Here is an 18,509-nt window from a genome sequence, read left to right as displayed (position 1 = left end):
AATGTGTGGCGTTGTGTTAAGGGCTGGAAAGAGAGGGGCTGGGATAAGTGGAAAGTAAGGAGCCTATTTTCACTGGTGGGAAGAGGATGAAATGAGGGTGAAGAAAAAGAGTCAAAAGAAACAGATCTTTATTTTTTGTTCTTTTAATCGTTGGATGCTGAGACAGTGTCCGTTGTCCGCCCCCTGCAGCACCAGGCCTTGAGGGTTCAGCAGTGAATAAAATAGACAAAAACTCAGCCCTCATGGAACCTGCTTCCCTTCCACTGCAGAGACAGATCAAGAGGTGAAGTGGCTCAGAGGCTCAGTGGAAGGCTGACGCAGCAAAGAGGGGCAAGAGGCATTGGCGAGGTGTAAGGTCAGGTGCAGGGCCTCCAGGCCGTCAAAGAGGAAGTCGTGTGGTTGCCTGGGGAAGAGCACGTGGAAACACCACGAGACGGGATGGGCGGGGTGCAGACAGGGAACAGGGCCAGGTGACCTAGGACCTTGGGACTCATTATAAGTCTGGCTTTCATTCTGAGATTGGAGTCCACGGAGGTTTTTGAGAAAAGCGATGACATGAAGTGTGTTCGTGTGGACAAGGGAAATTGTAGGCTAAACGAGGAGCAAAAACTATGATTTATAAGGAAGCGATTATGCTAAACCCTAACTTATATCAGTTTACATCTTCTCACAAGATGACCAGGGTAGAAGTGTGCTTGGCAGCTTCTCTAGGGAAGCAGCTGCGACAGGATAAGGGGTGTTTGCCCAGTGTCCTGATTGTCACCTGTTCCCTGGACTTGAGAGGGAATGGAGAACGGAGCCCAGGGCTCACAGACGGAACCTTGGGCCAGAAACCAGAATGTCCCACCCCCGCGTTTTCACCATGGTTACAGACATTCGAAACCCGATGGTCTTTCTGTTCTCCTTTCAGCTTAGTGTAGGCGAGAGGACACTTAAGGCTCAAGCGGGAGAAGACTCAAGGCTCAGCTCAGCATGAAGCTGCCCCTCTGTGGTCTCTGCCCCAGTTTCAGGCTGTGTGACTTGGTGGCCCTCCTGCTTCAGGGGTGTTCTGGGGTCCTCATAGGAGTGGACCTCAGTCTTTGTCCTGCTTCAATAACTGCCAGGCCTCCACACCCCACATGGCTACTTCTTTATACATAAAGTTGGCTTCAGTGTATTTTAATATGTGTCCCACTCATTTGTCAATTACCAGGCCAAAAGATACATATTGTCAAGAGCTTTGGTAAAGTAAATATATGTTAAAGTACTACTTATACATTAACTTGAAAAATGACTGTCTTGGAAAGTAGTTCTTATAAATCTTGCTGAACAGAAACTTGATTTGAATTTTTCTGTATAATGCCAAGTGACAGGTTTACGGAAGAAGAAAAATGCCATCAGCTTATAAGGTAGCTCTCATTTTTGAATGTAGTTTTTGAACCACTGGCTACCAGAACTCTGCATTTCTGCCAGTGCGTGATGATAACTTAGCACTTAGCGCTGGGAAGCAAGAGATAGCACTTTAAACCTGTAGGAACAGACAAAAAGCTATTCTGAATGGCTGCCGATGTACGCATTCATCTGTGAGAACTTGGCGCCTATTTCTGTTCTGTGATCTATGGAGCATTTCAGAGACTGGGAGAAAATAATGGAACTTCCCAGTAGAATGTCATCTCAATGGGCCTCTTCCTGTAGCATTCTTACCTGCCTGACAGCCGGAGGGAGAGGTCCACACCAAAGTGGGGCAGACATGCTGCCACGGGCCCAAGCCACAGAAATAGAGGAGGCTAACTGTTCTAGTTAATTTTTGATTGTTCCTCTTTGCAGTCATACATTTCCCTTTCAACTTCTTTTAAACTCCATCCCATAAATACTGAAGTTGGACAAAGTCATAGAGAGACGATATAGATAGATGGTAGACAGATAATAGTTTACTTTGTTTAGTTATCAATCACTGATATATGTTGTTTGGCTTTTAAACTCACATTTTAAAAATGTGAGTTTGATGTTCTTTACCCCCCAAATTAGTTTCTAACTTTACTGTATTGTGGTCGGAGAAATTTGTCTAAATGATATCAGTTACTTGGCCTGGTAAAAACTATTCTCTTTTTACTGGTTTGGGATTCTATATATGACTAATAGATCAAGTCTGGTAATTAAGTTGTTCAAACGTTTTACATTTCTTCTAATTTCTATCAGATAGATCTATAATTTCTCAGAAAGAAAAATCTCCTAATAGTATAGATTTATCAATTTCTCCTTATAATTTTGCTATATATTATATTGAATAATTTGAGGCTAGACTCCTAGGTGAATAAAAGTTTAGTATTGTTTAAATCTCCCTGATGAATTGGTCCTTTTATCGTTAAGTAATGGTCATCTTTAATTGTCATAATGCTTTTTGCTAAAAATCTATTTTTTTTCTGACACAAATATTACTATGCCACTTTTATTTTGATAGCAACTTCCTGGCATAAGAGACTCGAGCTATCCATCAGTGACATTTTCACTATCATTACTTTTGCTTTGATTGAAGGCAAATATGATGTCCTCTTTCTCTTCCAACTTTATCACACTTCCCCTTTTCTTTTAGTAAAGCCAGTTTTACCTTACTTTTCATTTACCTGAACTGACTCCAGGAAGCCCTGTGGTTTGGGTTGCCTCCTGCATCTGCCATTCTGTGCTCCCTGATAATCAGTCTCTGGCTTCTCTGTGCTGGCATTCATTCATTCACAATCAAACGACAACTAAGTGCTTCCAAGCGAGGTCTTGGGGTCTTCTTGTTAAAATGATAGTAAATCATCCTAGCAAATTGAATGAATGAATGAATGAATGAATAAAAATACATCTTTTAAATCATTAGACCTTGCTTCACTGATTTGAAGGGGCCCATTACTATTTCCTAAGCGTTGCAGAGACAGAGTTCAGAAAATATTAGTATCCCTGTCACATTTCAAGTGAATAAAATCACTTTATCTCTTATTCCTTCCCTCACCCCATCTAGCTTAGAACAGCGAAACTTGACTTTGGAAACAGAAATGATGAGCCTCCACGATGAACTGGATCAAGAGAGGAAGAAGTTCACAATGATCGAAATCAAAATGCGAAACGCCGAGCGAGCAAAAGAAGATGCTGAGAAAAGAAATGACATGCTGCAGAAAGAAATGGAGCAGTTTTTCTCCACCTTTGGGGAGCTGACAGTGGAACCCAGGAGAACCGAGAGAGGAAACACAATATGGATCCAGTGAGCCCGCTTCCTCCCGCTGTGTCCGATGCACCTGGGAAGCTTCCGGGGTTCTGGTGGGAACATTCTGTGGGATCAGGTGGCTGGTCACCTGCTGTACAGTGCTCTAACTGGTGAAGGAGTATCATTTACAGACATTACCCATCCACATCTGCAATGTGTACCAAAGTTCTATCATGCCCCATGATGCTACTGTCAAGTGTTACAACTGGATATGTGTATAGAGAGTAGTTTTTAAAAAGTAAACTAAAAATGAGCAGATCTCAAGAATTATTTTATTGCAAGTCTTGTATTTAAAATGTTAAACCAATATGTTGTTGCAATTTAGCTTGCTCTCAAGCTTCACCCCTTGCACTTAACATAAGCTATTTTTGGCATTGTGTTATCATCAGCTTATTTTATAGATCAATATTTTTATTTCCCCTCTTGCTGAGGAAATGAAGATAAGCAGATATATAAATATATATAAATATATATCAGATGAGTTATTAAAAGCAAAAGAATACTTTGTGGCTGTGCTGTTTGTGCCAATAGACCTCGCCATGACCAAAAAGAGAAATGTAAATAGTTTTATAAAATACAGTAGAATCACCAGGAACCTTTGATTTGCTCTTTAAATTCTTCCCCCGACATTGCTCAGTTTTCTTTGTGAGGTATCTTGACAAGAGAATTTTGGAAGGCCTGTTGTCTGCCTGGTCAGTCCCACAGATGCAGGTCTCCTGTGCAGAATGCAATTTAGAGGGGAGAAATGGTAAAAACATTTGATGAGTCCTGCCATGAATGACTTGACCTTCTGGACTGAGTCTCTGTAACTGCCAGGTGGTTTCGAGAACAGTTCTTCCCGCTATTTGGAGGTTGAGAAACAACAGTTGCTACACTATGCCACAGGAACACCTCCTGTCCGCTCAGACCTCTCCTCCATCCGCCAGCAGACACATGGCAGCTCAGGCAGGGAGATGGTGTGGCCGTGACCCTCTCAGTTAAACTTCTAGAGTGTGTGCCGTAGAGTGACATTTTTCTCTCACTCAGGCCTACTGTTGTGTTGTCCCTGGGACTCTGTCTGCAGGACTGCTGGCAAAGGCAGGCGAGGGAGTGGATAGCCCAGAAGAAGGAGACAAGTTTGGGAGAAACAAACTATTTTGCTTCTAATTTTTGCAATATTGTTCTTCCCAGTTGAAAACGTATTTGTTCACAAAAATACTAAGATGTGAATGCTTCAGGGTTCAGTTTTGACAAGTTGATGCACATGGGTCATGGTGACCGTGGAGAGGAGCCCAGGGCTCTCTGGAGCTGGAGTTTGGAGAGAACAACTCTCCACACTCCAACGAGGCAATGATTTTGAGAAGCCAGGCAAGTAAATATTTCTCACACTAGAATAAAAAGTCACAAAAGACATAATTGGAAATAAAGACTGCTTGAGTTTATAGGATCGTGTTGTTAGAAGGTTCTATGTCTGTGTGTTTATTTATTTGCAAAGGGGAGAATAGTCTTTAGAGCATCCAACCTTGTCACCATTCACTTTCATGTATATCCTTCCCCAAGCAAACTTCTGTGGGCCCTGGGTTTTAACCACTATCTGTAATACCGATGCCTTCTTTATTTTTAGATTCCTTTTCTCTTCTTCCTGATTCTTTAACCAGATACTTCCACCTGGATATCATACAAAAAAGTTAAACTCAGAATGTACGATGTTGATCTCAGTGGGTCTCTCTCTATACCTTTCCATCTCTTCCCAGTCCCTGTCCTAGTGATTGAAAACCTTGGACTCATCCAGGGAGCTGAGGATGCAATAGTAAAAATCAAAGGCCACGCACTCACCCTGCCTGCATTCAGATTTTCCACAATCCACTAGCTGTGACTGAGACTTCTAGGTGTCACTTTTTTTTTTTGCTGTAGACTGGGGACAACAAAGATACTCCTCTCATGGACTTGTTATGTGGTTTCAATAAGGTAGATGGTGTGAAAACTGAGCACAGCACCTAGTGGACAGAAAGGATGCCCTAAATCTTCATTCTCCTTTTTCTCTACTCTTCTTCACTCTTGAATTCACTCACCAAGTACCATCCAGCCCACTCACCCTTGCCTTTTGAGTCTACTCTCTTTGATCAGTTCCTCCTCAACTTTGATGAAAGCATCTCTCCTTTTGCAGGATGCCCCTTCTAGGCCACCCATCTGACCATGTCATGGCCTTGCTATCTACTAACACATGGAGACTCTCACTTGCCCAAAGGATATGCCCTTCATGCCATGTTGAAGGCTGGGACCTGCAGTTTTATTTGCATCTCCTACCACTTCCCCTACCCCTGCCAAGCCATTTTGTGCCTCTGGAACTTTCCACCTTCTACTGTCATGTCCATCTTCACTACCTTCCTTCTACCTGGCACAGTCCTACCATTTTTTTTAAAAGAGCCAAATCAAATGTCATTCCCCTCTAAAGCTTCTAGGATCTCAACTCAGAATTAATTACCTTGTGCTCCCAATTTGTGTATATCTCTCTTAGTCTCTTCTGCATCTGATTATTTTCTTCACCAAATAAGAAACATTTTAGGAAGCAGCACGGTAGAATGGAAATAGCAGGAAACAGAGAGCCAAACAGACCTACACAGGCATCTCGACATGCCTCAGGCAAGACGCACAGCAATGAATGACAAGTCATTTAACCTTTCTGAGCCTCAGTTTTCTCATCTGTAAAGTGGAGGTAATAACTCCTACCAAATAGGGACGTTGTAATACTTTAAAGTGATATGTAATGTGACTTTCCCAGTGACTTCCAGTTAACTCTATTGATAGCTCTAGTAACAAATGGAGCTTCTTTACCTAACAGAGCAGAATTGTATCTTACTGATCTTAAATCCCTCCATCTCCACCCTTTATTCCAGAGAGTGCCAGCATGCAGAGTTAGCCACAAATCTGGTCTTTGGTTTATGAGGGACGCTGCTACTAATTTTCATCATCAATCTCAGAGATGACCTTCAATCAATGGATACCATTAGTAGCTTGTCCATCTGGGTTCCTATTCGTTCTTCTATTAATTCAGCTAAATGCCCAGAAAATATCAAGTAAAAGACATAAAAATAAAATGGAAGTAAGAACGAAGTATCAAGAGTTCATTTGCTACATCCTGTATAGACTTCTTTAATAAGACTATTTAGGTAACTAGAATGATACTTAAATTATGAGCTAGGAGAAAGGATTTGCTTCCAAGTGTTGAGTCTATAACGTTGGTTTCACTAGCCAAACCATATGTCTGGGTATCCTTCAGAGAACATTTAAAATAGAATCATGTATGAGAGTAGGCCAACTGAAGTCTATACGTTTTAAACGTTGTTTCTATATGTCATTTTGTTATGAAATGACTAAAAACTTGAAGAGAAATTTAAATAATGTCATTCCTATTTATTTATTCACAAGCTGAGCCCTAAATTAAAAAAAAAAAAAAAGGTCATTTCCAGGTAGGATAGTTTAAATCATCAATATAATTACCTCCCCTTGGAAATTCAGGAAAATTTGAAGACTGTGATACTGGCAGCAAACCTCAGTGTTTCTTTCATCACAGAACCGCATCCTGCTTAGAATAGCATCCCAGAAAATGATAGGTATAAGCTTTTGGAATCAGAGACCTGGATTCAAATCTCAGGTCTACCACTTCATAGCTACAAGAATTTAAGAAAAGTTACATGATGTTTGTAAGTCTCAATTTGTTTTTCTGTAAAGTAGGATAATACTAATGTCTCCTCCTCATTGGGTTTTTTTTTTTCTTTTTTTTGAGAAATAACTAGGTTAGGTGACTTGCACAGTATATATTGTAAGTGCTCAGTAAATGGTAGCTCTTATACCTCAAATTCTCTCTACTGAAAGTGTGTTCCAACTTCTAGAAAATAGAGTTGTGGCCTCAAGAATTGGGCCAGCATGATCACCAGCAGAGGATATAAGTCTGCCCTTGTCCCAGGAAGGCTAATTTTACCTTTGCCTGGATAATCTGCCAGAGATTTGATGGCAAGGAAGAGGTAACCCAAGGCGTCCTTTCTACCCAAGGTAATATCATTGTATCCATGATCTGAGAATAATGTCCCAAGAACCACCTGGAACTGTCCTGCATCCATTCTGTCCATCTGGACCCTGAAGAATATGTTCAGTTTTAAAGGTATTGGGTAAAAAACAATGAAAGTCTAAGAATACGACCAGCGAATGTGCCTAGACTCACATCAGCATCACCATTAGTGAACATTTATTGACGGCCTCCAGATGCCACGCCAGCACTAGACTCGGTGTCTGCGATGCCTAGTTTATAAATAATGACCACATAAGATGATGTTCTGTGAAAGTAGCTCGAGAGCACAAAAGTGAGGCTGGGAAAGGCACTGCAGAGCCGTGACTATGATGTGAGTCCTAAAGAATAGGAAGTTATTAGAAAGCTTAGCAGTTTGGGGCAGGGGCTTCCCTAGTCCATGAAACGTAGGTGCTTAAGCGCCTTCCGGGCAGACCCTAGGGGGGCCTTCCCAGTGCAATAAAAATGACCTATTAAGTGTGCGCCATCAGGGTGGTCTTGGGTGCAACGACTCACTCACACGCCACCAGGAGATCTGAAAACACTTGGCACCCACACAGCTTCCACTCTTTTATTCAACTAAAGCAGTCAGAGCCAGACACATTCCGTCTTGTTGAAACTCACAAACCACAGAAAAAGTGTGTGGACTTGTGGCTCCCAAAGGCCTATTTTGTTATTCTCTTTATAGTCTTTTTAATTGCACAAGTGGGGAATGAGTTGGACTGGCCAGCTTATGGGCTCCTTGCCACAAAGGGACGTGAAAAACTAACAGCTCCCCAAGCAGCGGAAACCTACCAAACCCACTGCAGATTTTCGAGTAGAAAGTTTGGCAGATGTAAAGTGTGTTTTTTAATGCACCATTTGTGGCTTGGGTCCAGGACTGAATGATTTTTATTTATGGACTATGTGTAGCTGCTACCTTTCCGGCTCCTGGAAGGCTAAACCCAGGTGAGACCAGGGCATTTAGGGTTACTTTTCTCAAGTAAAAAGTACTGAGTCGTTTGAATAAGGAGTTAAATTGGCCCTCAGCACAATTTACCTGTTTTTGTGAACACCGTGCCCCTCCCATCCCTCTCCTGCCAACACACACATTCCCTGCCTCCTCGTGATTCATTAGAATCCATTACATACCACACCAAAGCAATCTCTAGGGTTGGGCCATCTTGCCTTCATTCTTGATCACCTATTGCCAAAATCGTCCAAACCACATACCACTTGCCTTTGCTATTATGCTTATCCCATATTGCTCAGCGTATTCCCTCATTCGAGGCAATCTCTGATTCTCTCTCTACTCTTACTATTCCTTCCCTACTTTCCATTATACATTCTAGAACCTTTCAGCTGCCATCATCCTCCCCTAAATCTTTTCTGAAACATAGTTACCACTTCTTGCAGCCCTCCCAAGGATGGCTATTCCCTTTCCACAACCTGCCTGTCATTAGCCTGAAGGAGAGGGGTAGATCTTGCTTTGTTCTTTGACGCTACTTCCAGATCTTGGATCCTCCCGCTTCCTTAATAACTCCATAGAAGTACATGTCACATGACCAATTATTTTAGCACCTAATCAACCGGTGTTTTCCCCCAAACCACTACTCCTCTGCCACTCAGCTCTTGAGCTGCTCACTTCTGAAATCTTGATCTCCTCCTGCCCGAACATTAGCCACCCATGCCCACAGTTTTCCTTATTCCACACCATTACCAATAAGTGCACCATCACCAAACTTCCATTTCAAGCACTCACTGCCTCATTACCACCTATTCCCTTCTTAGGTCATTCCCTTAGCACCATCACTCCAACAATTTTTAGAAACTCCCAAAAAGTCGACAAGACATTGCCTTTCTAATGGCTATCATCCCCTCATGTCATTGCTTCCCTCCTTGACCAGCTCAGCTTCTGTGGTTCCTCACCATAATTATTCTTTTCCTCATTCTCAAATCCCTTCATATTCTCTTCCACCATTGTACTCATCTGGTAAGGAAAAACACCCAGCCCAACTCTGGCTAAATCCAATTCCTGCTTATTCCTAACCTGCACCTGAGAAACTAAATATGGCTGGAGAGCAAAAGGCCACCATGTTGACTTGTCCCACCTTATACCTATGTAAACATGGTTCACATGGCTCTCATCACTGTCTAGTAACTTAACTTCATACTTTTCAAGGTCTATTTCACACTTCTCAAACCTCCATAAGCTCTTCCCCTTCACATTCTCAGCTAGTAACATTACTTACATAACCTAACTTACTGATAACTTGTTTTTACTGAGAAAACAATACCAGAAGACTATGTCCTTATGTTCCTTCATCGTATCTACCCAACTGTCCACATGCAACCTGTACACACCGCCATACCTCTTGCTACAAAGACTGTGCCACCTGCTCCATCCAAGCCAAGTGCTCCTCCCATTCATACACAGCCCTCCAGCCTTTTCAAGCACATTACTCCTTCAGATAAACATTCTTTCTCTCTTATGTTATGAATTTTGCTCTTTATATATTAGTCCTATCAACATATACCCATGCTATAATAGCTTTCTTAAAATTCTCTCTTCATATCATATTGATGTCTAATTTCCACATAATCCTTCTGCTTCACTTTCTAGAAAAAATTCTTGAATTTTCCCTACCTATTTCTAATTCCTCATGTCTATGTTCTCTTGAACTCACTGAAGTCATGCTTTCTTGATTAGTGCTTCAGAGAACATGCTCTAATAGTCAGCAACGACCTCCACAAAAATCAAGTCCAGTGGTAAATCTTCAGCCCCCATCTTCTTCAGCCACTCAGCAGCATTGTCTCAGGTGCCCAGTCCCTCATTTTTGAAACTCCTTTATTTGGCTTCCAGGACAGCACACTTTCCTGGCTTTTGCCTCACTGGACATTCCTCGGGTTACGCAGCTGTGCGTTAACTTCTGTATGTTGGAGCAAGAGTGTTGTATCTTTGGACTTCTTTATCTGCCCTCAGTCTCTTGGTGATCTACACGGTCTCGTGGTTATAAGTGACCCTCACAAGCTGATTACGTTCAGATTTATGTTGTAGCTCAACTTCTTCCCTTACTCTAGCCTCATAGACACTCCTGCTACTCCACTAGGATAGCTAAGAAGTATCTCCAGCTCACATTTCCAAAAAAGGTATGGTTTTCTTCCCAAATGTGCTCCAACCCATTGTTTACCACTTCAGTCAACCACACCATTACTTCCTTGATGGTTTAGATTTTTTAAAATTCTGGAGTCATCCTGACCTGCTTTCAAATCACATATCAGTCCATCAGCAAATGTTGTCAACCCTGCCTTCACAAAATATCCTTAGTTATGCCCTGAATCCACCCCTACTCAGCCACTCCACTCTCTAGTCAAAGCCCCATCGCATCTGTCTGTGCTACTGTTACATCTTCCAAGAACCTCTTTGTCCCCATTCGTATCTTCCTTCTCAACCTCTTCTTTCTATTCAGCAGCCAGAGAGATCCTTTTAAAAAGAAAATTTAGATTATGTCATTTCCCTGCTCAAATCTATCCATCATCTTCCTATATTTAGAATAAAATCCCAAGAACTTGCCATGCTCTGACCCCTGCCCAACTCTTCAATTTCACTTAATATCACACTTTCTCTTGTCCATTTTGCTTCACCCACAAGACTTTTGGTCATGCCATACACATACACGCACACACACACACACATACACAGATGCTCTTACTCCAGGGCTCTTACATATATATATATATATATATATATAACCCTCTTACCCCAGGGTGCATGCTCTTGCTTTTGCCTAATATGGCACACTCTCTCATTTTATTTGGGTCTTTGCTCAAATATTGTCTTTTTTGAGAGGCCCTCCTTGACCACCTCATCTAAATAGCATCCCTTATCATGCCTTGTCCTTTCAACCTGCTTTATTTGGTTTCTTAATGCTTTCCACTACCTTTTCCCCCCATTAGACTATAGACTACATGAGGGAGCAAGGTTGCCTGAATTCATCACATCTACGTGTGCCAAGAACAGTTCTTGGGAGACTGAAACGCTCAGTCAATATTTGTGATGTGACTTAGTGAGTGAATGTTCAGAGCTCAATGTCAAATTTCTGGTTCAGATATTCAGCGATGTTCTTCTGAGTTGGAATATTTAATAAAAAATAACTAAATTCTGTCTTAAGTCATTGTAGGGCTCCGGTCATTACCTGCAGACTGCCCAAATTTCATAGATTTGGACTCTTATGACAGTATCTCTACAGAGACTCCAGTATCCGTTGTGATGTTGTTTGCTGATTTAGAGATTTTGGTGCCGGAAATATGAGCGTCGAGCCCAGCCTCAGGGCTTACTCACTCTCAGAGGAAACTATCAAAATAAAACTCATGGAATGCAGAAAAGAAACATCATGTTGTTTACAGTTTTGTTTGTTTTTTTGGTTTTTTAGCCTTGGAAACTTTCTTCTTTTCAGGATACCGATATCCTAAGTCATTGATAAGGTCTCAGGATGTCATCACATTTCTCCCTTTATCCGGAGACTGACGTTTGTCTAAAACATACCAAAAGATAGCAGCCTACCTTTTAATTAAAGGAACAAGAGGGCAGATACACATACTTCCCCACTGGCTTAATACAGATCTACTTGTATTTTTTATCTCCGTGCTATTTTTTTAAAAAATAAATGTAAAAATGATTTAATCTTCTATAATGTCATGGAAAATATCCAAAATTCTCTTGTGCTGATTCATTTCAACAAAATGGTAACATTGAAAGAAGCAGATTTCTCGTTTCATTGCTTTAAGAGAGTAATAAAAATGGACTCATGCAGGCTACACCACTAATCCGAGCACATTGTTATTTTAAAAGAACGTAAACAAATGAGAGAGAAATATTTTGCTTTCGCCACGGATTTTGACACTGAAAGATGTGTTTTCTCTGAAGTTTTGAGGATAAGGACTGTGCCGTATTTGTCTCCTACCTAGGACACATAGACAGATGTTCCATAGATGTTTTTGGAGTGAATGAAGGTACTACTTGAAAATGTAGCTCAGAAACTACAGTGGAAATTCAGAGCTGTTTTCTTGGAGCTTAATTTGCACCAGATCCAGGTTAGTAACGTACTAACATTAAGGAAGAAGCAATTGCTTTTCAAAGTCTTACTTGTATAAAAGAAATACGTTAATATTACTAGTTCCCCTAGTCCATGTAAAATATTATTCAGGTCATAGAAATTGATTTTGTGTAAATTTTTCATAGACAATATTTTCACCAATGTGAATGGAAAAGCATTGATAGCAGGCAAACTATGAGTGCGACACTTTCCTAGTCAGAATGTGGAATGCTTTTTAAGATGAATCACATTTTGCACCTGCTTTTGAGTTGCAAACAATCTAGACTGTCGGGTAAACAGAAAGATTCCAGACAAGATCGGGAAGGACAGGACCAGAAGTTCAGTGACCAGGAGGTGAAGTCGCCCACTCCATGGAGGGAAACTTGATCCTTTGAAATTGCATTTCAGACTTACTTTATGTTGGCTTTTACACCAGGAGAAGCATGTCTTTAAAGCAAGAAATATGTGCCATAGAAAGGGTGGAAAATTCCAAACGAGCGTTTGACTCTTGTTTGTGTATACGCCACCAGGTTTCATGCGTTCGAGAAACGTCCATTTCCACAGCTTGTTTTCAGTAACTAAAACAGAACACACTTCTGTAAAAGGTTGAGCAGATGGAATTCGGTCTGGAGCTGAGAGAGAGAATGTGCCCCATGCAGTGGTCCCTGACAGGAAGCGATCTGAGACAGTGGGATTTTCAGCGTGCTTCACTACTTGCAAATGTGTCCTGGGCATGCCTTTCAAAACCCTTGCGGGAAAGGCACGCTGCAAGTATGAATCACATTCTGATGAATTGCTAATATCAAAAACTTCTACCTTGGGTAAAACCCAGTGCAGTTATTGAGCAAACAGAACCATCTTCTACGTTGGTCCTTACAAAAGTAGCTGCAAGAAAGGTAATTCTCAAGACACCTTTCTTCTCCTCGGTGCAAAGAAGGTCAAATTACCCAAATATTTGGTAACCTTTTATGGTACCTAGTATGCACCAATAACTCCTTCCGACCCTTTATCTCCAAGAGCAATCTAGTGGAATGCAGTTTTCCTTCTTAATATTGGAGGTATTTCCAGATACCTATACGTGGCCATTTTAAGACTTACTTTATTAAAAGAGTAAAGAGTTGTGGTCTAAAAATGGAATAGAAGGGGCGCCTGGGTGGCACAGCGGTTGAGTGTCTGCCTTTGGCTCAGGGCGTGATCCCGGCGTTATGGGATCGAGCCCCACATCGGGCTCCTCCGCTATAAGCCTTCTTCTTCCTCTCCCACTCCCCCTGCCTGTGTTTCCTCTCTCGCTGGCTGTCTCTCTGTCACATAAATATATAAAATCTTTAAAAAAAAATGGAGTAGAAGCTATGCGATAGATGCAAAAGGCATTTGGCTTCTATTTTTCTTATAAATAAAAGGATACATTGTGCTAACTCAAAAGAATAAATACGTTTATCTTCCTAGTTTTCTAACAGTGAACTGGTTAAATAAAATGTTTTATTTACAGAAACAGAAAGGCCATTCCTTGACATTTTCAGATACTTCCAGCTAAATTAACATAGGTTCAGTGACTACCTTATCAAGCCACAAAATCTTATTGTTTTTTAAATCACCAGGGAGTTCAAGGTATTAAGGTTGCCTACCATATGGACAAAAAAAAAAACCTGCTTACCTTCTCTCTTGGGTAATAATTAAACTGATCAGGAATTCTGATATTGAGGAGGGCACAAGTTGTGATGAGCACTGGGTGTTACACGCAACTAATGAATCGTTGAACACTACATCAAGAACTAATGAGGTACTGTCTGTTGGCTAACTGAACATAATAATAAAAAAATGGAATATAAATTTAAAAAAAGGGATTTTGATAAATTAACCTAGGTATATTTAACCCTGCTCTACTCCTCTAATCCTCACAGAAAATGATTTCCTTCCCGTCATTGATTTTATACCTTAAAAAAACTTACCAAATTGCAGATATTCAACTAATATCTGCAGACAGCAGGTCAGTTTTAGGAGAAACCGGTCTCAAAGGGAAACACAGCCTGTGGTCACATACATATCACACACTCTTTAACCATAGTGAGATGGCAGGTCATCCCTCATTTCTTATTTATCCTCTGGCATAACCAGACCACCCCATGAAATCACATGAGATGCTTCAGAGCGCCTGCCAGGAGAGCAAACCCAAGACAACGAGCAGCACGATAACCATTGTCAACAGGCAAACGCCAACAAAGTCTGGATTTGGATTTGGTTTTATGTTAAGGGGAGCAGATTCGCTCTGGTTTTTAATAATTCATAAGAAACAGAAATCACAATGTATTGAGTCAGCATCCACCTACAAAGAGTCCAAAAAAGCCAAAGGTCTCCCCACTCACCCTCTTGTTCCACCGACATTTTGAAAATAAAGGGAAAAAACAGAAATGAAAAAGAGAGTGTGAAGGAACACAGATATGATTTGAATAATTTCAAATCCTTATTAAACATCACTGAGATTGCATTTGATCCATCAGGCTGACTTTCAGTTCTCACCACTAAGACCTTGCAAAGAAACTGGACATGCATGGTTTTGCCTTCCGGGGTCGACCTAGAACCATAAGGCTGAGGGGTACATGAATGTGGGTGTGCTTTAAGTCCATTTTATAAACACCGACACAGGACAATTCTTATCATTGGTAATAGTCTTTTGAGTCCAATCATGCAGAATAACAGGCATGTGCAAGTTAGGTCTTGTTGCAAGATAAACATGGCAAGGTGAACAGTTTAATGCTAGACAAGGGTTGGGAGATTTGTTTTCATTAGAATATACTGGCCATTGGTCCCACATAATCAAAAGTTAGATATACAGGAGTCCACATACAAACAGAGGCCTTCCATTTCAGCTTGACTGACCAAGGAAATGGGTCAGAGTGAACCATTTCAGACAAAGAAAGAACTGTCTAAGTGCCAAAACAAATAACAAAATCTCTATTTTAGTCACATGGAAAATGACTAATATAATTATTTACATTGTAACTTGTTTGTTGTTTTTACAGAAGGGAGTATCCCTGCTTGGTTTAATTTCATTTGTAGAAAATGTAGGACTCACAATTAAAATGTTGGGGGGAGCTTGTGGGTGGAGAGTGGGGTCCCTCTTCAGATCCAAAGTGATTGGGATCAAAGATTGCTGGGACAATATTACTCCTTTCTCTGAGCTGTAGAAGATAAACTTTTCAGCAAAGCTGGCTGACAACATTCTTTACAGAGGATAATGTTCTTAAGATTTCGATTGTCATACGTTAAGAGGATTAAATAGAAGTAGACTTGCAGAATTTAGATTTTGCAATGAATAGTTAAAATTTAAAAGTCAGTTTTGTTTATTTTTCCCCTGGCAAGTCATAAAAAGATTGATGTATTCTCATCTACTCCACTTAATCCCTTTGTCAAGGCCTATTTATGATTAACCGGTCAGCTGCTATCAGTATCCTTAAGTAATATTTTCTGATGATGGTAACAGATTGAACAAAAACTATTGCCTCGGCCTTCAATTAAATAGCTTCTCCAATTGGAGGGAATTGGCCAGGACCGGGTCCGCCTCAAGTATACATTCCTACAAAGCTCAGTCATCAGATTCTTGAAGATGCAAGATTATTAGCAGTTCTCATTCCACAAGAAGAAATTTGGTTGTAAGGCCAATGCATCTCTTTTTAAAAGTGAACACACTGACCGAAAAATAAATCAATATGTCCGAGTGGTGGTGGTTTTGCCAAGCTCTCCCAACAATTTAATCCCTCCTGCATGTGGGCACACAGCCATCTCTCCTACAAAACACTACAAGACATTTCACTAAGGGTCTCTGTGAAACCATCAGCCCTATAGAAGTGAGCAAAGTCTAGGTCTCTCAGACTGCCAACTTCACATTCCTAAATGAACCCCAACCACAGGCAGGACCTTCCTTCTCCCAGGAATATAGTTCCAGGTGACTTGACACTTCCAAGTCTGAAAAGCAAGAAAGTCCTTTGGAATTAGCAGGGGAGTATATAGCAAATACTTGTTTTTTAAAGAAAAGACTCACTGCAGAACATGACACATTCTGAGAATTTGATAAAACAGAATCACCTCCCGAAGATATTATAATAAAGTGGAGCCAAGATGCTGAAGGGCTGGTGAGCTTTTGAAATGATGATTCTCTTTGTCGTCCTGTAACCTATCTTGCTTTGATAACCGAGTAAAATTAATCCTATTAGCAGGCAAGAAGCCAAACTCTTTGCTTTATTTGTACATGAGATTTCAATTTGAGGGATTTATTCCTTTTTTTTTCTTGTCCATAAGGGAGATCTGACTAAAGGTAAGAAACTCCCAAGAGCTATACAACAGGAGAGATCAGACTAGCAGAGTTTAGGGAAGGTAGTAATAGCAGGGGAGCATTGTCTGGTTCTTGTTTGGCTTAATCTGAGTGAAAAAAAAAATCACCACTTCTGCACACATGAAAAATAGTCTGTCAAGCACTTCTAAGATGCTGGCTGGAGATTTCCTTCTGGCTTTTGATGTCATTTTGTGGCTGATGAAATCACCCTTGCAACTTACTTTCTCTCAAACAGCTGCTTGTTCTCTGCATTTAATTGCATGTGCTAGAAAGTCAGGCATAAAGAGGACACAGGTATTGCAAGAGAAAATTTCAGAGAAAGGAGGTACAGGATAAGGGATACAGAGAAGTTTGGTTTTATTTATTTTTGTTGTTGTTGTTGTTTTTTTAAGTGTGGGGTGGGAAGTGTGAGAGAAAGAGAGAGAGCCTATGTGAATGCGGAGGTATTTTAAAAATCAGGTCGTCTGCAATATTAACCAAAAAGAATGGGAGCAAGAGAGAGAGGCTGGGCCACTTTCATTCCAGGGGACAAGCTGCACAGGCTAATGTGCTTTTTTTTTCTCCCCATTTTAAACAAATGACCTCTTGTCACGCATCCGACTGTGAAGCAATCTCATAAATGGCAGCATTGCTCACACGGTGATGGTGGGGGTTGGCTCTATTGCTTGAAAGAGACAAAGCTTCCCTATTGTTTTATTTAAGGCAGTTTTCAGAGCATGGCATTCTTGTTTGCTCTGTTTTTGAAGGGATTCCATTTGCCAGTCATATCCCACTCATCAACGGTCCGTTTCAGGCGTTTCACTTCTTCAGGGGAAGTACCACCACGTTGGCGAGCACCAAAATGGTCAGAGTGCAAAGAGCTGTGATGGGTACTTCACTGAAGTGAGGAAGAAGGGAAGCCTCCACCTGGTCCCTGGTATTGCTGAGAAGTCACCCTGGTATGGCCTTGTATATAACCAAGATGTCTCACAGTGCCTTCTTCAGTGCTCAGGAGAGCACTTCCATTGATCTGAGCTAAATTCAGGTGATTTTGCTAAACATTGACACAAATGCTTCATGGCTTTTAAGACAAACTCATATTGCTAAAGCTATTTAGCAGCAGTAACTTATGGGGAGAGTTATTGCTGTCACATCAACTGCAGTACAAAACTCAGATTATCAGCCCTTCTTGAATTGTTGGAATTTATGAAAAAAAACGAACATGAAACATCAGCCACAGGAAGGAGTCAGGGAAACCCCTGAGGAACAGTAATGTCTGTGGAAATGTTTTCCAATGCTGACCTGAGGATCACCCCATGTTTTGGGTTTGTTTTTAAGAAATTAATTATTTTTTTTTTATTCCAGAAGAGGAAAGTAATATTTCTTAAAACTGGGCAGGGTGTAAACCTGGGAAGTAGCACACTTACGGAAAACACAACCAGCAATCTGAAAATAGTCTACGTAGGTTCATTTCTTGTTAAGGGCGTCATCAGAGGCAATTCCACTCTGCTGCGGGGAGGGATTTTTACCATCAGATATGGACGTGGGAACCCTGCCTCACCACCTGCTGCGCCCTTTCCAGTTGTGACACATAATTAGTAAATGACAAATGGGGTCTACTCTCTAGAATATGGGTGTCGGTGTCTCCTAGTATCTGGGTAATAATCTCCTTGAGGTCTTCCTCCACACGGCAATGCTACACTCGAGTCTCTTCTACCTGCTTGCTGTCAGAGAACAGACCATCGGCTTTTTCTTCCTGCCTTCCTTCTACAGGCCAAACCGTTTAGTACCTGGAAACTGTCACCCGCCCTCCCCCGCACTGTACATAAGCATCACATATGCTCTTTCTACAAA

At 41.1% G+C, this 18,509-nt stretch overlaps 1 protein-coding gene across 5 annotated transcripts in view; it reads left to right on the top strand.

The window, feature by feature from the left end:
- ARHGAP24 (Rho GTPase activating protein 24) overlaps positions 1–4,647 on the top strand; it is a 489,199-nt gene extending 484,552 nt beyond the window's left edge. For all 5 annotated transcript variants that reach the window (XM_008706156.2, XM_040624950.1, XM_008706158.2 and 2 more), the window contains one exon: positions 2,984–4,647. In XM_008706156.2, coding sequence (XP_008704378.1) covers positions 2,984–3,227 — 244 coding nt within the window. In that variant the 3' untranslated portion in view covers positions 3,228–4,647. The remainder of the gene's footprint in view (positions 1–2,983) is intronic.
- Positions 4,648–18,509: the final 13,862 nt, after the last annotated feature.

Source organism: Ursus maritimus, unplaced genomic scaffold (assembly GCF_017311325.1).
Source record: "Ursus maritimus isolate PB19 unplaced genomic scaffold, ASM1731132v1 scaffold_8, whole genome shotgun sequence".
Classification (NCBI taxonomy): domain Eukaryota; kingdom Metazoa; phylum Chordata; class Mammalia; order Carnivora; family Ursidae; genus Ursus; species Ursus maritimus.
Note: the sequence above shows the minus strand (reverse complement) of the source record. Positions and strands in the feature narration are given on the sequence as shown.